This window comes from Ochotona princeps, chromosome 1 (genome assembly GCF_030435755.1).
Source record: "Ochotona princeps isolate mOchPri1 chromosome 1, mOchPri1.hap1, whole genome shotgun sequence".
Classification (NCBI taxonomy): domain Eukaryota; kingdom Metazoa; phylum Chordata; class Mammalia; order Lagomorpha; family Ochotonidae; genus Ochotona; species Ochotona princeps.
In genome coordinates this window covers 19,033,872-19,057,654 of record NC_080832.1, presented here as the reverse complement: position 1 = coordinate 19,057,654, position 23,783 = coordinate 19,033,872, and the positions used below count along the sequence as shown (strand labels likewise).

The 23,783-nt window shown below is 42.4% G+C and overlaps 1 protein-coding gene across 3 annotated transcripts in view; it reads right to left on the bottom strand.

The window, feature by feature from the left end:
- Window positions 1-341: 341 nt before the first annotated feature.
- Window positions 342-23,783, bottom strand: part of EPM2A (EPM2A glucan phosphatase, laforin) — a 93,874-nt gene continuing 70,432 nt past the window's right edge. For 2 of the 3 annotated variants that reach the window (XM_058670904.1, XM_058670910.1), the window contains exons 3-4: window positions 8,607-8,848; window positions 342-1,008 (exon numbers count right to left, since the gene is read on the bottom strand). In XM_058670904.1, coding sequence (XP_058526887.1) covers window positions 731-1,008; window positions 8,607-8,848 — 520 coding nt within the window. In that variant the 3' untranslated portion in view covers window positions 342-730. The remainder of the gene's footprint in view (window positions 1,009-8,606; window positions 8,849-23,783) is intronic. The other variant, XM_058670914.1, reaches the window with a different exon arrangement.

Sequence of the window (23,783 nt, the reverse complement as noted above, 5' to 3'; positions counted from 1 at the left end):
CTCGTGCTTATTAAACCTCAGTTAAAACAGAAAATGTGACTTTGGTTGAGGGCTTTTGGGCAGATCAGGAAACGGATGCCCTGGACCAGACTTTGACCAGGTGAGGCAGCATGCAGATACAAAGTCCACAAAGTCACTCCATTTTAGCTGTGCTGACCTCTGCCTCTGTCACCATCCAGGCTCCCACTCTAACTGCATTTTAGCAACTGACTCTGATTTCCACATTTTAGTTCAATCAGCACGAAAGCAGTGTGTGTGCATGTGTGTGTGTGTGTGTGTGTGTGTGTGTGTAAGCGTAGGGACTCACACACACACTGGTGAAATTCAAATACTTTTCTGTGTTTTCTTCTGCATGTCAAGGGGCTACAGAGGCAGAATGTACTGCCATGAATCTGTAGCAGTTGTAGAGCAGAGCAAATGGCTTTTCGTACCTGCAGCCAACAGGACCTATATTCATTCTCTTCCTATCTGATGCCAGACCAGCACTGCATAGCCATTTGTTTGGGGTTTTTTTTCCTTATGTGCCAGATACCATTTCTTAAGCACAATATTTCAAGGACATAGCCCAATCAAAACAATCAGTCATGCTCTAGACAAATGGGAACAGGTTAAGGAATAATCCTCAGCCACTGTCCTTTCTGCTCCAGATCAATCTTTGTTTCTAGGTCATTTGTCCAACATCATCCTAGGTTTCTTAAAAACTGGAAACAAGAGGGGGCACATTTGCTAGCTACTGACTGCATACGGAAGATCGAACTTTCCCAAACTTCTGGAAGAAATCGTCTTGCGCCCGAGCCAGGGCATCTTCATCAATGTACACAGCTGGCCTCCTGGCCATGAGGAAGTACTGCACCTTCCTGGGCTTCCAGCCCATCACATACTGCAGCCAGCCACAGACGGCAGCAGTGGAACGGCCCACCCCAGCGTTGCAGTGCACATACACGGTATGTCCATTCTCCAGCAGGGCATGAAGAAGACACACAGCCTGGGGCAGCATCTGCACTCGGCCTAGGACGGAGAAAGAACAGGGTCAACAGGTGCATAAGGAGTCCACCCCTGGAACTGCGAGCTCATCCATCAGCACACAGACCAACCCCAGGGCCATGCATAGGGTGAGCCCAGGACATAAGCATTTGCTCCATTAGTTTGTCATGAAGGGAAAAGTTAAGGTGGTTTGAGAGGGAACACTGTGTTCCAAATCTTCCCTGTGCATCACTGCTACTTTGAGTGACTCTCCACTGATGCTCATCTCCCTGCACAGAAATGCCTTGTGATGCTTACAGACATCACAAGGGGTTGCAGAGAATATAGAAAGATGGTCAGATCTTGTCATCTGAATTTCATTTAAACTGAATTAAAAACCTTCAAAAAAAAGCAAAACCAAGAATTAGAACATACTGGCTAATAAAAACTTGAAATGAAGTTTAATATGATACAGTGGGATGGCTAACTTATTAGCTGTGACATGGGAGCTAACTGATAACTCATTTTTTCCAGCTGCAATACAATGACTGAATCTCTATGTTAGTTGATAATTGTGATTATAATAATTATGATTATGGTAATCACTGCTTTATGACTCTCGTTTTGATTACTAGATTATTCAAATGCTTTCCCAACCACAGAAAGTATGTGCCATGCCCTGCTGAGTCCAATTGGCTCTGTCCCTCTCTTCCTGTGGGCAAGAGGAAGGCACCCTATCCCAGTCATCTCTCTGTACATTTGAATGCCTGGCATTTCTCCTGCTGCCCTCTCTCTTGGTACAGAGACACCTGAGGAATTGGATGTTTGAGTATCTGTTGCAATATTTTTCTCAAGGAAAGGGGTAAAAATCAGGGTTAATGCTGCAAAAGAAAGAAGGAAACTCTGCAGAGTCCTGGATTATAACCACATGCTTTCGACATCGCATTTCCCAGCTCTGTTCTCAGTCACACAAGGACACCTGGCCTCAGAATGTTCCTCCAAGGATCTCACAGAAGGCCCTATGTACCTTCTTCTTGCTGTTCTAGTTAGATCCTGAAATGACAGGACACGTCTCTCCATTGTGGGAAGTCATCTGTGAGTTTTCACTGAGATCCACCATTCTTACATGAGAGCCATTTAAGTCAGTTTGGGTCTCCCTCTGGATATCCTCTCTTCAAATGTAAGTGTCCCTTCCGAGTGAACTCACACCGAGGTCAGGCATCAGCTCCTTAGAAGGACAGTTTCCTAAAAGACACTATCGTGTCTACCCCATGCTCTGAGAGAAGCAAGTGCAAGTTCCAAGCAAGAAACTTGGCTAATACTCTAGTCTTGCTGTCAGGGCTCTGTTCATCCCTCTAATAAGACAGTTAAAGCTACAGGTAGGGCATGCTTGGTGACTCCTCAGCACCCATCACACTCTTGTATCCATTGTCTCAATCATGCTTTCTGCCTGGTCCCTGAGAACATCTGAATCCCAACCATGACAACTCCTATTCAGTTTAACTCCACCCAGACCAAACAGCCATGAATTGAATTCCTTTAAATCTCCAGACCTGGTTACTGGGCTCTTTGAGGTTAGGGTGAAGCAGGTCTGCCACGCCAATACTCTCATGCTGGTATAGAGATAATAAAACAACACCAAAGAGGCAACAAGGTATGGGCATGAGACATGCCAGTGACGTGTTTTGTGGCCACTGTTAGGAAAAGCACTGGGTAGTGGGTCCATTGTTTGAGTTGGGGAACAGAAGATGCGAAAGCTCCAAGGAATATTTGATTGTCACTTCTGAGAAAGACAAAGCTTCCTGGACCACAGCATGTTTAGTCGGTGTAGGGACTGTCCCAGCCTGTTCAAAGAACACTGGATGGGAACTCTACTGATAATGCTGAGTAGAAAGGGTTCTTGCTTCTTCCTCCACATCAAGGATCACCTGACACATTCCATTCTATGGATGCCTCTACCAATATCCTTGGCAGGAAATAAATAAGAATATTTTTAATGTGGGCTTTTGCCACAAGCTAAACATATGGAAAGACTACAGTGGACACCTGTGTAGGAACTGCTGGATTTAGCATCCCAGCCCCAACTGCTCAGCCCTCCAGCCTTAGTGTAGCCAGACTGCCAAAGACAGCTAGCACAAAACTGCTCATGGCCCGTCCAGACTTGTCCTCCAGACAAGAGGTGTCCCAAGGACGTAACAGATGATACAGTCCCTTCTCCTTTCATTTTTTATCCATAAGTTGTGTACTCTTCAAGAGTCAGGTACACAACTTAGAAGTTGAAAGGCGCTAGGCGTTAGTTTTCACTGACCTCACATCCCCCTGCCAACTATGTGTCGGTGGCCACAGAGAAAGTACCCAAGGCTTTTGCTTCACACGAGTCTGACCCATGAGTCCACAGCCCTCTGTGAGCAGATGTCCCCAGGCCACATGAGGTAAAGGGACACCAGAGAGGTAGCCTGTCCGAGGTGCCCACCCATCGCTTTTGGCGCCATTGGTTACTCTGAACTCTAATGACTGCAAATCTCCCTGCTCAAATGACAGATAATATTACTTTGCCCCTTCTCCCTGCCAGCCAGTGTTCTAAGCCTTTTTCACAAAATAACTAATTTACAGCCACCTCTGAAAACCTCAAAGCTCAGCCCTCCTGCTGTCCTCAGTGTGCATCTGAAGCATCTGAGGAGCAGAGTTATGCCCGGTGTTAGTCCCAGGTGGACACTGCAGTCCCACCTGTTGGACCCCAAAGTCCCCGGGCGTGACTCCTACATTATGGTTCTTTCCTGACCAGCCTGCTCATTGGCACGTTCCAGCTTCCGTCTTATCAGTGTGAGGTTTATTTTGTTTTGTTTTGTTTTGTTTTGTTTTTAAGATTTACTTATTTTTCTTGCAAAGTCAGATATACAAAGAGGAGGAAAGACAGAGAGGAGGAAGATCTCCCATCCAATGATTCACTCCTCAATTGACTGCAATGGCCAGTGCTGTGCCGATCCAAAGCTAGGAGCCAGGAACTTCTCCCAGGTCTCCCACACGGGTGCAGGATCCCAAGGCTTTGGGCCATCTTCAACTGCTTTCCCAGGCAACAAGCAGGGAGTTAGATGGGAAACAGGGATGCCGGGATTAGATCCAATGCCCATATGGGATCCCAGCATGTTCAAGGTGAGGCCTGTTAGTGGCTGGGCTGCTGCACCAGGCCCATCAGTATGAATTCTGTCAATCCCTCTGCATCCTGCTTACCCGACTGTGCTGTATCCCTCATAAAGTCATCGTCTCCTTAGGGTGACCCCTGTACCTCTGCCCTAGAGGAACTCTCTACACCCAAGAGGTCCCTCTCTCTGCTTGAAAGCCCATACGAAGAAGGTGAAGCTAAGAGGTAACCCTCCACGAAATAAAAACAAGATTCCCATAAACAAGGCTCATCTTGACATTTCCTGTGAGACAGGATCTGCGTCAATTAGGATATCTGATTTGTGTGTTTCCTATAGAGAAGTTTTAAGTAGAATATAATTATATTAAAACACTTTATCCCTAAAGACAGTAATATCTCAAGACAAGACAGAAATCCAGATTTTTTTTTCAGAAAAAATATTCAAAATCATAAATTGCAGGCAAGCTGAAACATCTAAATCATGGCAGGTCAAGCGAAATGCATTACTCCCTATGGTTCGTTCCTTGGAATTTAAGACAGATCCTGAGTCTCAGCTGCTCAATAAGCATCCATTAGATGCACCAATAAATACGCAAGAGGAACAGTTGTTGTTGCTCGGCATGTTAAACCGCCACGTGAAGCCCATATAATGGTTTAAGCCCCAGCTTCTCTGCTTCCAATCCAGCTTACTGCTAATGACTCTAGGAATGCAGTAGATTGTGCCTCAGGTAACTTGAGCCTCTTCTACCCATGCAGGAAACCTGGATGCTAATCCAGGCCCGTGAGTTCAGCCTGGCCTAATCCCAGCTGCTACATACATTGGAGGAGTGACCCAACAGATGGAAGACCTTGCACTCTCACTCCTCCCCCACCTGTGCTCCTCTCCCTGTTCCTCCGCACCATCACTGCCTTTCAAACAAATGAATAAATCGCTAAAAACAAAGAAACAAACCACCACCACCAAAATGCCATGATGTCTGTTTGACCTGAAACACCACTAGCTCCCCCTTGACTAACCCACGATCCATGCCTGCTCTAGGTTAATCTGAACCTGCAGGGACTGAAAGCAGCCTGAACGCGCTCGTGAGCGGGGAAGAGTTAAAGCACTCAGCAGGTACATGAGAAAAAGGGGCCCTCGGCCTTGGTAAGTGCAGGGAGTAAAAGGCCTTAAAGCATGCTTTCACACACACACACACACATTTTATTTATATATATATATATTTTTTTTTCCCCAGGGGCAAATGTATGGCTACATATATTCACATTTTATTTAAACATAGCTTCTTCCCCATCTTTGGCACATAACAAAGACAAGGTCAATTTCATCTGTAACATAGCTCTAACTTGGGGCTGTTCAAAGCCATTCCACGCTAACTGCCTAATTCGACTGCTCCATTTCCGCAAGATACAAATTACTCTGGCAATTTTCCTAATGCAAGGACTAACCCTCCCACATCACAGCTACTAATGTTTACAAGGTTCAAGTCCAGGAGTCTGGCTGGTGGCAGAGCTGAATTCAGCAGGCTGAGTGAGAGGAGAGGACTGGGCAGGAGCCGAGGACTTTACCTGGCGAGGAAAGGGCAGACCGTCTATTAAGAACAGCGCTCCACAGAGGCCAGTGTTCAGTCTGAACCCTTTCGATGCCAAGGAGATCTTAAGCAGATTTGTTTTGTCCCGTTCAAGGCAGCGCTGGATTTGGGTGATCCTGATATCTCGGGTCAAAGACACGAATCAAAAAATGAAAAAGAAATCTAAGTCACCTCACCAGCATATGACAAAGTGCACAAGAGTGAGGATCAATAGTACAATTGGTCGAAACGGGTCTCTGACAACCAGCAGTGACAGTCAAGCGGAACAGACCGTCTTCCTCCTCAGATGCTATCTGACAGAGTTATGCAGTAGTTCAACTCACTCCCAATGGATTTTTTTTTCCCTCTTGAGTTCTAAATCTATTCAGCTGAATTAATCTATAGGTCTGTTGTGGTAATCCAGTGAGCCACACACATTGTTCTGGTGACCCCACACTCCTCTCCTTGGCCCCACTCCCCCAGTACTCACTCAGCTACTCTACTTGGTAAGGATTAACCCTGAGGTTACTCCCACAGGGAAGGCTGAACCAAAGAAACCCTTTATTTAGTGTGGGAAGTTGCCTTTTCTCAGCAGAAACTTTTGTTTGCCGTCATCCATGCTAAAGTTCTGTGTCACCATGGAAGTTGCAAGACTGCTATATTAACAGCTACCACTGGGACCTAGTGACCCCCAAAAGGTTACAGTGGATCTTCCAGTGGAGGTACAGTTTCTCCCTATGCTTCTACAAACCCTCAAACGTTCAAGCAAATTGCCTGTTATTATTCAGCTGGGTCTTTAGGAAATGGAAAACATTGCACTGCATGGTTAGTAGCCCAACTTTTCCCAGCCTTGTCTCCCATACTAACGGAGTCACCATCTCAGGGTCAAAGACACTAAAGTCAAAGTGCCCTTTTGAAGCCACAGTCACAGAAATCTATCACCTTATCTGACACCAGAAAAACAAGCTACACATAGTAAATACAACCTAGGATCAACCAGTATTCTAGAGGGCATTTTTTTTCCTCCTTAAAAAAACGAACAGAATACTTAAAGTGAAACTAAGCTTCCTTGGATCAGGTTGCCAAGAGTAATACCAGTAATTATCTCAGCCCCATTCCTCATGACTGTTCAGACAAAGACCCACAAAGGGGCACTGTCTGGCTGGATGGACCACTTGCGATGCTAAATGGGACCAAGGTGGCCTCTCTATTTTGTGACCTGTGATCCTTGAGGCTGTCCATGCTAGGAAGCACTGGCTCTTTGAGAGAGAAAGCCTCGTGGCGTTGCATAACTCCAGCTGACCATGAACCTGAGGCTCTGAGATGGCGTGAGTAATGTTGTCTGCCACAGTCTGCATCTGGCTGCCAGCTGCCACGCCACTTTTCACTTTGGTCACCTGAATAGGTTGTTTAACTTTGTAGTTCAGTCCCTTTCTCAGCAAAATGAAGATAGCCACACTTTATGCTCAAAGTCTTGTTAAGAGAAATAAATGAGTTAATGCACAAAATTGCTGAGCAGGGATGAATGTATAATACGTGTTTGGGAAAAAGGGCTGATGTGAGGTATGTTTCCTGGTTGGGCACTGAGTTTTCCTTATTTGTCCAGATTACCAAATAACATACGCCTTTAGCCAGGGCCATTCCCGTAGCTCTCTGCTACCCCCTGCTGGTCTCTGGTTGGTATTATTGGTGTAATTTAATTCTGCTTAGATATCTGTGCCTGACAAGATATCTGTGTCTGACAAGCACCCCATGCTGCATCGTGTTTCATTCCTGTAATAGCTCATACTTTTGTACCTTAGCCAATGCTGCTTCTCCACCTCACATGTCTCCCTCCCTCCACATGTGCCTGTCAAGGCCATAACCACCTCAGCTATGAACCACCTGAGATCCATGTAGTCTGTCTACATTCCTCTTGACTTGCATGTCTACCTCCTGCCACAGCATGTCAGTCAGTCTTCTCACCCCCTGTACCCTCTGCGCTCATCCCCTGTGCCCTCCGTGTTGCAACTACTTTTGGATTTGCTTTACTGCCTCCTACAGTTAGGTCAAAACTATGCCCTCTCTGATCCGGCTTCGCTGGTACACACAGCCACACATCCCTACTCAAAAGGCCAGGCTATGGAAAGACCTGTGCAGTAAGGTGGGCACTCACTCCCTCCGCCTTGCCTGGGTGGCATTCCCCATTTCACCTCCCACTCTATCAAGTCCACTCGTCCCCTGACAGGCCTCCCAGGTCGGCCTCCCAGACCATTCTCCATTATGTGCAGAGCACTTTGGGAAAAAAGAGAAAAATGGACCTTGGCATTTCCCAGCCTTCCGACCTTTCTGCTACGTCGCTCTTCTCTAGGATAGAACTGAAAGTATTTCTTGTCAAATCCTGCAACACACTCTTCTCTCACACTCTGTTTGGCAGCCACATCTGTCTTTCAGTTCTTGGAAAACTCGATGCTGTCTCCTGCTGAGGAGTTCTTGAGTTAGCCTGGGAAATTCTCTCCCACTTCATTCTTCCTCGGGGTTGCCTTAGTTCTCAAATCAAACACCACTTTCCGAGAAAACCTTCCCTGATACCCTAAGTCCATTTGCTTATTCGTCTTCTCATAGCAATATCTACATAGCTAACAACAACAATGACAAAATTTAACTCAGTTTCAAATTCCTATTTTCTCACTCCCTTACCTAGCACTTCCATCCCTATAGGACTATAAGCTTCACAAGGACAGCACCTGTGCCTGTCTTGCTTTGCCTTCATATTTCCAGTCACCAGAACAATGCCGCACAGGTAATAGGTACACAATAGATATACTTGATAAATAAAACATTGAAAAAACTGCATTAACCAACCAAAGCCACACATAAACACACTAAACCCAAGGCAGACAGCAAAGGGTTCTGTGAAACATATCGAGAGGCTAGATTCTTTCGATCCTTACCTTCTGTGCTCATATCTGGTGTTGGCATCCAGATGTAGACCAAACCTTCTTCCTTATACAGCTTAATCATGGTGTCGGGAGTCATAGGTTCTGAGTAGCGGTTGCACCCTGAGGAGTTCTGGACAATGTCCCATTCAGTCTGGAAATTCATTACAGCTGTAATCCCCAGTTCATGCTTCAGTTTGATGGTTACATGTTCCACTTGGCGAGGGCAGCTACCCAGCCAGATATTTGGTAGAATTCTAATGAGAACACATGGGGTTAACTATTACTATGGTTCTAATTGGAGATCTAAGAAGCTGCATAAAATATGTAGTGCTAAAATGCAATTAATCTTTAAATCTGGCATAGGCAAAGCTGGGTTTCTAAGAATAGGAGAACCAATATTATTATTGAAAAGGGGTACTGCTATTGCTGTCTTCGGGGAAATACATACTTCAATTAGCTAGGATGCCAGCAAAGGAATTTTAGCAAATCAAATCTACCAATATATTAAAATAAGTTTATCCCATTGTGCTCACTCCATGAATGCGTACATCACAAAGCCCGTCAATACATTTCAAACACTAATTAACCACAGGTGAAAATGGTTATATCATACAGTCTGAAAAACATTGTCTAAAATTCAGCAGTCACTCCTGTTTAGAATGTCATATTTTAAAAATCACAAAAAAGCATACGACATTTTTAATATGTTAAAGGCCAAAAACCCATACAGAAAAAATTAATTTCTTCTCGATATAATCAATATCAAGATTCATTACACTAGTACCCAGCACTCTCTATATTCCAACTGATGCTTTATGGTAAGAAAATCAAAACAAATTACTATCAGTAAAAAAAAGTGCTTATTTTTTCAGGTATGACTCTATATTAACATGTCTGTAAGACTGAACCCTGTACTGGCTCATCAGGTGTGCACCGACAGTCCTAGAATTTGGGCTGCTAACAAATCCCTATGATACTAAAACTGCTGGCGAGGGGGTCAAGCCTTGAGGCTAATTTCCGGGAAGATTCAATTCCACAAGCTATGCAAAGCATTTAAGGTATTAAGATACCTGAATTGGGCAAAATACAGTAAAAATCAAACAAGCTTATCTTTATACTAATAACATCCAAGAAGAAATGGAGCAAAGGAAAAAATACACTCAAAAATAATAAAGCTATAAAGCATTTAGGTATACATTTTGAAAAGTACGAACTCTGAAATTTTATTGAAGGGCATCATGAATAGCATGCTGTTGAATTGGAAGACAATATCATGAAAAGTAAATATTGCAAAATTGCAAACATTTCACAAATTAGTATATACATTTAATGCATATTACTGTAATTTATTGCATATGGCATGCATCTTCTTAGTTACTATTTAACTTGTATTAAACCGTTCAGGCAAATGAGAAGATACTGCATGTCATGTCACATAACATGGCTACAGAGCATTTGACCACAGTTATTAAGGGAATGTGCTGAGTCTTACTGATGCTCACTCCTGCACTGAAGTATTCCCTGTTAACCCTGAAGAACTGGCCTTTCACTCTGCAGAGTCAGGGTGGCTGTATGACTCGCTTTTGTTCAATAAAATGTGAACTACAGTGACAACTGTCCATCCAGAGGGACATATTTAAGCTGTACACATGACTGAGCTCTCCCTCCCCACCAAAAGGACAATCAAAGCACAGAATGTGGACAGCGCAATGCTGTAACAGGCTGGCCCTCTGCTTGCCAGAGCCAAGATCCCCTTCTGGGTCTCCCAGTGGTTGCAGGAGGCTGCAGATTGTTCCAGGTACAGCCATTTAAGGGATGAAGCCGAGGATGGAAGATATGGCTCACGCTCTCTCTTTCTCTCTTGTTCTCCCTCTGTGACTCTGCTTTCCCATTAAATTTTTTAAATAATAAAGAAAAAGACCCACTGGAACTTGAAGCTGCATCAAGGAGACCAATCACCCTGGAGAGTTGAAGAAGGTTTGTGTTAAGCTGATTTGGACACCAGCTGCTACCACAGAACAATCTGCCTTGAGATAATACAATGACTAAACCATTAAATGGCTAAAAATGCTGAATATTCACTATAGGAACTGGACATAGGAACTACGCTTTCTTTAAATTTCTTCTCTATTGAGTTTATAGCAGTGATTTCACACTAGGGACAATTTTGCCTCCCTTGAGCTATTTGACAATAATCTATGGAGACAATTTTGATTGTCAAACTAGTGGTGCTGTTAGAATCTGATAGATTGAGATCGGGATGTGGCTAAGCATCTGCTTATGCACAGCACAACTCCCCACACCAAAGAATGACCTCGTCCAAAGTATGAGTAATGCCAAGGTTAAGAAGTGAGTGCAGAGTAAAAGTGCTGCATAACTCTTCACCATGTGTATGGAGTAAGGAATGTGTACGAAGAAAAATCAAGCAATTGGCTCACAAAGGCTTATTAGTCATATTGTTGAAAATAACCACAAACTACGTCATATTTTGAAACACAAATGCATGTACTAAAAGAGAACCCAAGTATCTATGTAATTGTGTCACATAATACAATGTAATTACTGAAGTTAAATAATAAATATATATAAAAAAAAAAGAGATCGAGAAAGTGGTCAAAACCTATTATTAGATATCTGAAGAGCATTATTTATTTTGAGGGTGGTATCAAAGAAAAGGCATTGAACACTAGTCAGAAAAAGTGGGTTCAAGTGCCAATTCTATCAAAATGATTTCAATAGCACTTGAAAAGAACCATCTCTTGTTAGGCCAAGTTTCTTAACCTCTCCACACTTGTTGTGTCTTCATCTTGATAAAGAGTATAAACATAACTAGTTCACAGGCATTTTGTAAACAGTCAATACAAATAACTAATGTGTTGAATAGCACTGACAGAAATGAATTAACAATAAATACAGGTGGAGCTTAGATCTAGTTATAATTGACTGTTCACAGCAATTGAGTCTCCTCTGTGTTGCAATGACTATTCAGTTAGTTTCCCATTGTTCTGCATGCCCTTACTTTGAATGAGGTGGAATACAGAATATCCTAGTTTCATATAATATCTAAACTTTTTTTAGCCTTGGCTTTTGTCTTTATTGATTATGAAACAGTCTGATCTGCACATGTGAGTGTTACCAATTTTTTTTAGCATTTTAGCATTTTATTTTATTTTATTTTTATTAATTACATTGCTTTATGTGACAGTTTTATAGGCTCTGGGATTCCCCCAACTCCTCCCTGTACCCTCCCCCCATGGTGGATTCCTCCAACTTGTTGCAGCAGTACAGTTCAAATTCAGTCAAGATTCTTTCTTTGAAAACAAATACCAAGCATAGAGTCCAGCATATTAATGTCCAGATAAATTCAATGGCTTCTTGGGGAGACCATCTCTGGTCTGAAAGCAGAACAGGCAGAATATCATCCCGTTCAATTAAGAGCCACAACGTAAAATCAACATCAATTTACAACATCATGGAATTAACTGACATGGTATTGAGTGACCAATATGTTAGCAAATGCAAGTTCTGAACCACATCCTGTGACTACTTCATTGACATTTCAAGTTTAGTTTATACACAACTGGCTTCTATACACCTTAAAATGGCTATAGGGTACTATTCAGCTGTCTCGTGTCTATTTTCATTTTAGTATTTAGCAGTTTATAGCGTTGAAGCATAATTTTGCTGAACTTGACAGACTTTAGAATAGGCTAAGTTGGCTTATAACTCTAACAAGACATATGTCAACAGTTGAGGGGCAGAACAGTTTTAGGAGGGGAGTGCAGAGAAATCTTCAATACCCTAGTGAGGAGTAACTGATCTTGGTGTCCTACCTAGTAAGGTATGTGTGAGTCCACGTTGACCGTTTCCTGTCTGGTTCTAAGCTTTCCTTGTTGTTCTCTATCTATTCTAATGTGTGCATGTGTTTATGTGTGTGTGTGTGTGTGTGTTTTGGGGTGGGGGGGCTCTGGAGCGACCCTGATGGTCACTGCAAGAAAGGGTGGGGATCCAAAGTTGAAACTAAGTAAGGACCAGAGAAAGCTCCTCTCCCTAGCCCAGAAGGAAGTTTACTGTTCTGTTTCTGTAAACCGCTCAGGGCTGCTGGCTGTTGTTCCAATGACCTTGGATCCTGTGAGGAAGGATTTGGGCTTCTTCCATCCCATGTGGTAGATCCAAACGGGAATGAGATTATCTCAAAGATCTAACACTATCTAGATCTTGAACGCCACTTACACTACAGAAAAGCAGGATACACTCCCCCCCCCCCCCCCGCCGAATTCTTAGGTTCTTTTCAAGGCGGTTCTTTTCTTAGGTTCTTTTTAGAAACTTCTTCATCAAAATAAAAGTGTAGGATTATTGTGGGGGGGAAAAAGTAAAGCAGAGAAGCTGGAAACCCAGGAAAGAGGTAATGACATTGCAAACAGGAGTAAAGCACCCAAAAGCATTTTCATCTTACGTCCAGCCTATCAAGATTCTCAAATAGTCCACTGCATCCAGTAAATCAGGAGAAAGACCGGGTTCCAGAGCCCTTAGAGTGTCCAGGAACTGTGAGTAAACCCTCACACTCTCCAGGCTATTAACGTTTCCTTGTGCCTGCTGAGCGAGAGTAGACCCTGCCTCTATCTGGATGATCCATTACCCCTTCTGAACTCCTCATCCAGGAGTCTGTTAGATGCATAGAGGGGTGGAGTGTTGGCTCCAATACTTTGGGGTTCAACAGAAAAAGCACACTATATTCAGTTGTTGGTACCCATGTCTGTAACTAAGCCACTTAACTGACTCAACAATAATGGTTATTTTATTGAAGCAGACTGGTAATATAATAAAATGAATATTCATAGCAGGCAAGTTAAATTTCATATGCTATTCAGAGCATAAATGAGCATCACATTCTTTGAATGTGTAGAACTTAGTATTTACTTAGTCAATAAATTCCAAAATAAAGTGGTCGGCGATTTTTCACAAAAGATTTGTATAAAAGCTAAAGAATACTTCATAGAGATAGACAAATGGCAAATTGGGACAACGAAGTTGACAAGAAGAAAATCAGAATCTCAAGCCCAAGTTAGTCTATAGAATCACAGGCTACTTCTAAAGGGCTCTATCATCTACTTCACCCTGGCCTTTGAATGCATTTAAAATGAGAGAAACTCATAATCAGTCAAAGCTAAACAGGCCCAGACCTGGTACTTGAACATATGCATCTTCCGCAATTCATTTCTGATATAAACGAATCCTTAAAATACATTCTCACTTATAAAGACTGATTTCAGTATCAGGTATCTCCAACTTTTTGATAACATAATGGATTCTGTACACTAGAAATCAGCATCCACACTCAAGAAATAATCATCAGATGAGTCCGTTCCTTTTTTTGAAAATAAGATATCTGAACCCAGGAGACAGATAACAAAAGCTAAACTCCAAAAGCAAGCATCTTAGTAAAGGATAGAGAATTAAAGATAAGAATTGTACTGAACAATTATATATTATATGGGTTGCAGACAATTATTAGGCTTGTTGGAAACAAATAAATGAGTTCTGCTTAATGAGACACCTAAAATTTGTTGTCTGTGCATCCTATTTCAATTCATTCATCAGGTATGACAGAAAAGCAGGATACACTGCAGATAACGTGATACACTGGAGATAACAAGAAGTCTGCAGAATTTTCTAAATAGTAATTAAACTTCTACTTAGTGTTAAAAAGAGAATGAGTTGACACTACTATTCAACTTATCTTACTTTTAATCATTATTCAGTGTCAGTGATACTTTAAACAAGTTTAATATTAGGAGTTTTTGAGAGAAAATGGAAATATTGAATTTGGATGATAAAAAATGTTCACATTCAGTAAATTAAACTTAATGCAAAAATACAAAAATTCAAAGACATGTTAGTGGAATAATGCTTTGGTTTACAGTTATGTTATAAATTACATTGTAAAATTATCAGAAAAATTTTTTATTGATAATTCACTATTGGTTACAATACAAAGGAGAGATTTCTGGCAATTTATCCAGAGATCATCCGGAAAAGTCAAAGAGAAACCACTGTACCAAATGGGATCAGACAATAAGACAGAAGTTTCCAAATCTGACTTTTTATTCAAGCCACATGAAACATTTTTACCCAAACATCAATTGTCATGAATTATCCCAGAGGCACACATCTGGAGAATCCACAATGAGACCTGTGATTCTGCAGACTAGTTTTTGTCTGTTTAGAAACTACCTTTATTTCGTACCTCGCCATATTCCCCACCAAGACCCTGGTTTTCTCAATGAGCATATCAGAGAAGCTTAGTACAGAGACCCCAGGAACCCTGCAAAGCAGCTAAAACTTTGCAGGGGAGAGGACTTGGCTGGCTCAGTTCTGCAGGCATGTATGCACATTAAGTGGGTACCTTTCCCCTAAAATTACTGAAAAAAAAAAACAGGTTCAAGACAGCAAATGAATTCTAGACAGAATGAGAAATGGGAAGCTATCCTGTTGTAGGGAAAGAATGCGTGCTCCATTGTAAACTCCAGGGTAAGAAGTTTCTAGAAAGTCAAAGCTAAATCTACTTCTTAACCAATATTTAATAGAATTGTGTGCAGTAAAAATGAACTTGGTAGGAAAAACAATACATTAGCTTGGATTTTTACTCTTTTAGTTGTAATTCAACCGAGCTGGATTCAATTAAAATCCATCTGAAGAATACAACAATCATCTAAAGATCACGGAGAGAAATGGATGGCTAACATTCTGGAAACTTACTTATTTGGACTGCAAATCAAAATCAATTTAGTTCATTTGAGTGAATCTGGATTTGTGGTTCCAAGTAATCACATCACAAACCTACATCATTGGTTTCACCTGTCAGTCTGGGGCCTGTTGTCCAACAGCTACGAAGCTGTATGAGTCAGAGTGGCTTAGCACCTCAGCTGTCAGTCAAAGCAGGCTGCACTGACAATAACAAGCACATCCGGCTGAACGAGCACTCAAACACTTTGCCAAACCACACACAGGGTATTGGCAGGAGGAGCTGGTGTGGAAAAGACAAGAGATCACAGCAGACAAGTCCATTACCTCTGACGGAACATCAGAGGTTCCATCACTAATGGCTATGAAAAATGGCAGAATAACCTTTCACTAAAGGTGAAATTAGCATTATTTTGTGTCCACAGGGGGAAAAAAGTTAGAAAATCCACAGGAATGATGAAATCGATGTATGAACATTTTTTTATCTCACCTAGAGACCACAACTACTGAATTGTGTACCCTTTTAATCCCTAAAGGTACAGCATCATTTAAAAACAGAGAAAGCTAAAGTGCTTTATAAAGCCCAGCTAAGCATTTAGAAGCATAAAATTTAGCACATTTATTAAGTTGGATAGCTGTATCTCATTTACCTCATTTAATATTTTATGAGTAATTCAAGGTGAAATTAAAACGTTATCTGGCATTTAAAGAATGGGTAAAGACAAAACGTTTGTCAGTCCTGTGTAATGTAGACCCATTAGTAGAAAAGCAAGAGAAACATTAGATGAACCAGCTTTGTTAGCACCCATACCTACTTGTGCTGAAATTTGTCCTCCAGCATTGAATATTACTAATAATAAATTTCTTCTCCAAAACAATGCTTTGCAACAGGCTGAAAAACTGCTAAAAAAAAAAAAAAACAATTGCAATCTAGAGAATGGCATTAATCAGCTTTTTATTAAAACAAATTTCCGTTGTAGTTTGCTACAGTTTAAAGGCTGTATTATATGTAGAGTATAAGCTAATTTCTCTAAGTGTAGTTTATTTCTTACACTTTCTTGTACGTGCCATATACCTTATAGCCTTATAAAGCAAATATATTGGACAAAATCCTGCATTCCTATCTGATAAAATGCTTTTAATACTTAATATGGAAACATGTTACAGGTTGACTTGTGTCTTGCAAGATTCCTATCTAGAACTTTTGACACCTTAACATTTCATGCAACCTTATTTGAAGAAAGGCTCTCCAAAGAAGTACTCATATTAAACAGGTCATCATAGAAATCCCTAATCCAGTATGACTGGCATCTTTATAAGAAGGGGGAATTAGGACAGACATGCGGGGAGGACAACAAAAACAGCAGGTGCAGTGCCCATCTACAAGCCCAGGAGAAAGGTGTGCAACCAATGTTCGACTTACAAGCTCCCAGGAAGAACCAACCCGGCAACATACTGGTCTCAGATTGTGAGCATTCAGAAAAATGAAACAGTAACCTTCTGTTATTTAAGCCACCTTCGTTATGGGAGCCCTAGTAAACCAATCTAGACACTCAGACTTAGAATACAGCCATTCAGTCATCCACACTCTTTTCAAATATCAATGTATCAGATGTACTACACGAATTCTAACAGATAGGTTCACCATTTATCCTGATACTTGGAATTTTACAAGTGGAATTTTGCAATTTTGCTGGTGGTGTTCAAACTATTCTCTTACACACAGCATTACTCGCTGTCCATCCTTCACTCATGTTTATCTGAGTTTCTAACATATGATGAACAATCATAATGCCCTGAACTGTTCAACTTGAGCCCACTTCTTGCTCTCATGACTCATCTCTGGAATCCAGAGGGGTCTAGTGTTAGCAAATGCTTCACAATCTTGCTTCATGGTTTTCAGAGAATTGACTTCAGTGGGGAACCTATTGAAGTAAATATGAGCACAAACTCTAAGAATTGTAAATTAGACTCATCAATTCTTCAGACACTGACTCCAAGATAGTTTGGTCCTCTTATTTGCTGTTTCGGAACTTCATTTCCTAATAAGGGTACTGGCACACTTCACTAGCTGAAATTCAGCCAAAAGGTAGCTCAAAGACTGGAACGAAGAAGTAAGTTAGTAGACTCGACTGGTTACCTTGACACAAAGTTCAACAAAATATTCACTGAAATACCTTCCTGGCATGTAAACACTGTAATCCTGATCATTTCTTTGAAAGAGTGAAATGTCATATTTAAGATTTTCTTACACAATGAACTTTAAAGGATTTATTTCAAGTTAATCACTTGCATAATGAATTAGAAACTAACAGAAGATCAGAGGATTTTTTTAATTGTGAAATTGTGGCTTTTTTTTAAGTCATTCTCTCAGTTCCACAAATACGTAATTATGTCTTGTTTTTGGCAGGCATTCAACAATCAAGAGTGAGCAACGCAGTCAAAATCTGCCTTCACATGAACCCACATTCTTTAATGAAGATAGGCAACAAATGAATGCATGATGCAAAATGTATGAAATGTCTAGAATTCATTTGTAAGATGCTGTTGCAGGCATAAACATGGGATTAAAATAGAGAATCCCCTTGGAGCTAGACTTCAAGAAAGACTTGGAAATCCTCTATGAAACGGTAACACAAAAACTAAGACCTGACCTCAGAAGAGAAGTGAGACACACCAGCCCTTATGAGAAGGGTCAGGCATGACTCTGGGAAATGACTGAAACATACAGACATGGGGTGAGATGGACAAGGACGAATGTGTGATGAGACCTACTCACCACACAGCACCTTACTGAACTGCAAGGACATTCGTATAACAGAAAGCCGTGAAAGCAACCAGTGATGAATTTCTAGACAACAAATTTCTAAAACAATGACACCGACCTCTTTAGTTTTATTTATTTTTTTCCTTGCTCAAGTGGTTTTAATAGTTCGTCAGTTATGAATCGCTGCCATTTTTGCCACTCCAAGCACGATGAGGTTGTTGAAGATTCCACTGATTGACATAGTCCATCATAGAGTATCCATTTGCCCAGTATTTCGCTGCCAACATATAGCTGAGGTGGTTGATTGACTTGTTCTGTCTTCTGTCTTTTCTCAGCTAGGGTTCTGAGTCCAGCAGCTAGATTGGGGAGATCCCTAAAGAAACTTTGAGGTATTCCCAGACCAGATTCTTGTGTGTTCTAGCAAGCACAGGGCCCAGCACAGTCCATCTCCACAATCAGCTGGTGGTTGCAATTGCTGGGTTGGTTCTGTCTTCAGTCCCGACTTCCACTGGAAACAATGGGTGTTGCAGTCCAGCCTGGTTCTGGCCAGCACATACTCGGCCCTCACATAAACCAGTGGGAGATACAGCCTAGTCGGGACGACCCACAATAACCCCCACCAGGCCCGCCCCCTACCCTGGTTTGCCAGTATGTGTAGCAGACTAATCCAGTCTGTCCCACATTTCATTTGGCCCTTGTACTTGTCAATGGGTATTAAAGCTTGGGTCCATCTAACCAGCTCAACTATCTAGCCCTCACGGATGTTGTTGAGTGCCTCTCTGTCTAGCCACCCCAGCCCCATCCTAGTTTTCATGCCCTCCCGCGGGAATAGTAACCCAAGAGGGGGGAACCCACTATTTCCCTCCCGGATCTCTCTCAATCCCGGTTTATGCACTCTTTGGGTGGTTCTGTGGTTTGACTTGACAGAATTAGCCCCTAGTGCCAGCTTCTGCCAGCTGATGCTGTGGCTAAGCCCAAACAACCCTCACCCACTCTAATTTATGGTTGCACCAGTAGGAATAATCAGCCCAGCCTGGCTTTTCCCTGATCTAGTCCACATGTGGTGCACAGGTATTGTAGCCCTGCCTAGTCTGGTCTGTCCCCATCCCAGCCCACGCTCTCCAGTGGAAGTAGCTGTCTGGTGAGGGGACCAGCCCCAATATCCCCCTGCCGGCTCTGCCCCCTCCCTTCCTGGTTCTCATGTGTGCTGGTTGGGGGCTGCAGTCAAATCCAGTACAGGCAAGCTCACCCTGGCATTCCATATTGTGTACTGGGTTTTGTCACGACCAAACCAGGCTCGTCCCACACTCTGTTCTGGTGATCGGATTTGCCAGTGGATGACATGAACTGATTCAGCCTGGTCTGCCCCTGACCCATGCCAAATGTATGCCAGTGGGAAACTTTCCATGGCCTATTTTGGGCTGTTTCCTATCATGCTTCTTGCGCTTACCTGCCTTGTCTGTGTCCTGCCAGAGGAGCTGCCCATGCTCCTCCATCAGAACCCATCCCAATGCCAGATTTTGCACATACCAGGGGTCCATGAGCCAGTCCTACCCAGTTCACCTCCTGTCCTAGCAAGAACAGTGGCTTTTCTTGGCTGGCTTTCAACCCATTCTGGTTCTTATTGTTGGATGTTTAAGCCCAGCCATGGCTCATCCATACCCACATACAGCTCACACATGGCTCAGTAGGGGGTTGAGACCTAGCCTAGTCAGTCCCACATCTACCCTGGTTATCTAAGACACCAGACGGTGTTGGGGTCTGGGCTGGCCTGGTGCATCCAATTCCAGTCCACACTTGTGCCACGGGAGACTACAACTGTTTCCTGATCAGAACACAGCCCCCATTCCAGCACATGCGCCCCTTGGTGGGAACCTCAACCCAGTTAGGGTGTCCCCTTAGCTCCCCAACCAGGCCTGTTCCCACCCATAGATCACACACATGCCAGTGGCTGCTTTGACTCAGCTTGGCTCAGCCCCTCACTTGTCCTGGCCTCTGCCTTGGACACTGTGGCTTAGCATCCTTGCCTCACATAGACCAGTAGGTGCAAGAGCCTAGCTCGGTATGACCTGTGCTCCATCCTGGCTTCTAGTTTTGCTTGTAGGCTAAGGTTTGCTCAGTCCTGCCCAGTACATACCGTTCCATTACCAATTTACACATTAGCCAACTGTTGGAGCTACTTTGCCCAGCTTGTCTGACCCCCAGGTGTGGACCACATGTTCACCACTTGATCCACTCCCAGACTCAGTTCTCATATATGCCAATGGGTTTTAGGCCAGTGCCTGGCGCAGTCTGGCCTTCCATTTGGCAGTATATGAGCTGGGGAATGTTGCAGCCCGGCCCACCCCTCACCTTATTCAGGATGCACATTTGGGTGCTGCCGCCTTGACAAGTCCAGACTGCTGCGGGTTCCTTTACCTGTGATTGATGGCAGGCTCCTTGGTCACACCTAGCTTAATCCCAAACCACCCAAACTCTTGGGTTTACCAGTGGGGCTAGACTTTCCACAGGGTGTGGCCCACACATCCCACACAGAATCTACCCCTGGATATGGTTCTCGAGTGCTAGTTAATGTTATGGCCCTGCCTAATGTGACCAGTCTCCTGATCCATTATCATGTCAGGTAAAAGGATATCCTGCTGAACAAGCCCCGAGCCTTAGCTTTTGCATGAACTGGTGTTCACCGCTCAGCATTGTTATGTGATGACAAGTTCTTCAAATGTAGAGTTACTGCCACTGGGAATCTTTAGGATTGACTCAGATCCCAGAAGCACAGTGGGATCAACCTGGAGCTACCTAAGCAGCGATTCAGACAATCAATACCCCAGAGCTCCCTGTCCAGTGGTCAGCAGGCAGAGCCTGGCACCATATGGTGCACTGGCCGCCCAGGGACAGCTCACCATGTGCACTTGGTGGCTGGAGTCGGGATCCGAGCAGGACACCCCATCCTGGAGCACACTAACAGCCTCCCGGCTGCTGGAAGTTTAAATCCCCAGGCCCAAGGTCGTGCCCCTCCCCAATCCCATTCACCGCCCAATGAGGGCGGTGGGTGGGCCCCAGACCTACCCAGTCACGGAAACTTCCCCAATCGGTGTACTCACCCTGAAAGGAAGGAGCCCCCGAACCCAGGCAGGCCCGGGAACAGCTCACCACGTGCACTTGGTGGCTGAAGTTGGGATCCGAGCAGGACACCCCATCCTGACCTCTTTAGTTTTAACAGATGATGCTGGCTGTTTTGTGGGCAATGGATTGGCTGGGAAATTCTACGGGGAAGAAGAAGACCTGAAGCCAGCAATGGCGGAGATGGAGAGAAGTGAATATATCCAAGATGTATTTTAGCAACAGAAACAATAGAATTTGCACATTAACAATTGCAATGGTGTCAATGCAAATTAAAAATACCAGTAATGTTTCACTCTTAATGTGGGAGCTGCTTATGAGTGTGCTTAGTGGACAAAAAAGTCTCATTTATCTGCACACTGATGTACATATACTTCATTTCCATAAAACTTAAAAAAACAAAAATAAACAAATGAAATGTCCCCAAGTTAAACTCCATTACACATTAAAAAAAAAAGATTACAAAGTAACCAATCTGATTTATGCTGTACTTTTTTATATGCTCTACTTTTCCTCAGCCAAATCCAATCTACCCTCAATGAAGCATACACAAGTTTCTTTACTGCATATTTATACAATATTTGCACTTAACCAATGTTTCACTTACTAGGCATGGTGCTAATGGCAACCACAGACACAGAGACCCAGTAAAATCAAAATATCCAAATTCATACTCCCTTTTCTTTAATCTTTCATTATAGGAACATTAATAAAGTGTTTACTGTTCCTACAGGGGTTATGTTGTCCACCAATCAGAATCACCTCTTATTATTTTGAGGAAATTCCCAATGTAGGCAAAGTTGCGTAAAATGAAGCAGATTTATTTATTTGTTTAAGTCACTAAAGAGATATGCTTAGAATTCATTCTTTAAACTTAACTGTCTTCATTTTGGCTCCAGTACAAAAATGAATTTGCCAAACAAGACATTTGAAGAATAAAAAAATCTGTAATTTTTCATCTTTTTTATGTTAATGTCTTCTTCATTACCAAATAATTATTTGACATTGAAATGCAAGGAATTCCTGCTATGTTAAGGAATTCTGTTAAGTATTTTAAGCAACAGCAGATGTTTTCATTACAATCGTCTGAATGATAAAAAAGCTTGAAATCGCTGTGTCATTACTATTTAAAGCAGGCTTCTCAAATACTAACGCACATGCTGTCTGAGGGTGCAATAAAGTAGATCAATATTCACTGAGTCTGAACTGGATCCTGAGACTGCCTTGTCACAAGGTCCTCTCACAGTGTTGTTGGCCCTGAGAGCTCATTATGAGTAGCAAAACATACACTAATGATTGGATGTGAAGACCACTATTACCTTGTTGTAGATTATAGTAGTTAGGATTGATGAATACTCACGCACACTGGGAAGTACACTAAGGTCCTCCTGCTAGAGCAAAGGAGAAGAAAAACATCTTATCTCTACTGTAGATGCTGATGTTGGAGGTCTATCATCCACCCTAGTGACCAGGAGCTCCCTGCTTTTTAAAAAGTTCTATAATTACCAAACACTTAAAAGTCTCTCCAACCCTTTACTGATTTCCCAATGAGGAATCTGCAGGAAGCCAAGTGCTGTGTTTTCATAATGACCTTCCCTCGTTCTAAAACATTTCTCCTTCCTTCTTATTTACAGCACTCGAAGGCCTCTTGATAGGGACCTAAAATTCCCATTTCTGTTCTAATTTTAAAATGTGCATTTTAAGATTTCTTTAATGTATGGATAATCAAAATTGAGAAAAATACACATAAGAATTGAAATCTGTGGAGCATCAAAGAAGTTCAGTGACTTGTAACACTGAGGTGATTAGCAGTGCTGCAGTTTGCAATGTCCTAAATCAGACAAGTTTACACAAACAGTTAAAGAAAAACCCCCACTCCCCAGTACAATTTGAGTAGTCAGGAAGATAGGGACAGAAAGGACATGCATAACTAAAAAACCAAATCCCTGGGAAGTTCTTCTTTACTCAGCCTGAAGTCAGAACATATCAAGTGATGCTCAGAAAAAAAGTCCCCAGAGTCACAAAACTCCCCTAAGGATTTGCAAATCGACAAGAGTCCATCTTTTTTAAGCTATCCAAGGATCCACAGATAAAGGGAAGTAAAGCAAATATTAGTGAAACTTATCTGTGTTACTCCCAAACTCACAAGGGGAATTAAGTGCCTATCATACCAAAACTATCATATTTAATATAGCAAATCTCAAATATGAGATCTAATCACTATGAGAGTGCATTCAAGTACATAGTGTCCCTACTTGCAGCTAATTCATCCCAGAAATAACTTGCATCAGAATCAGAATATACAGTTATTAACAATCATCTGCTCCCCTGAGCATACCTCACATCTATTCAGTAAAGGGCTTAATTGGTTAAAAAATATGATCTCAACATTTTGTAAGCTGAGCTAACCTCTTTCGTGTTGTAGTGCTCAAACTATTGTTATCCTCACTTTGCACAGTGCATTGTCCAGAGTGTTGATGAAATTTGTCCCACATTAGTTATTGCATTTAAGCCCCAGCTGACACAATTGCTACTTCACAGAGATAGTTAAATACATT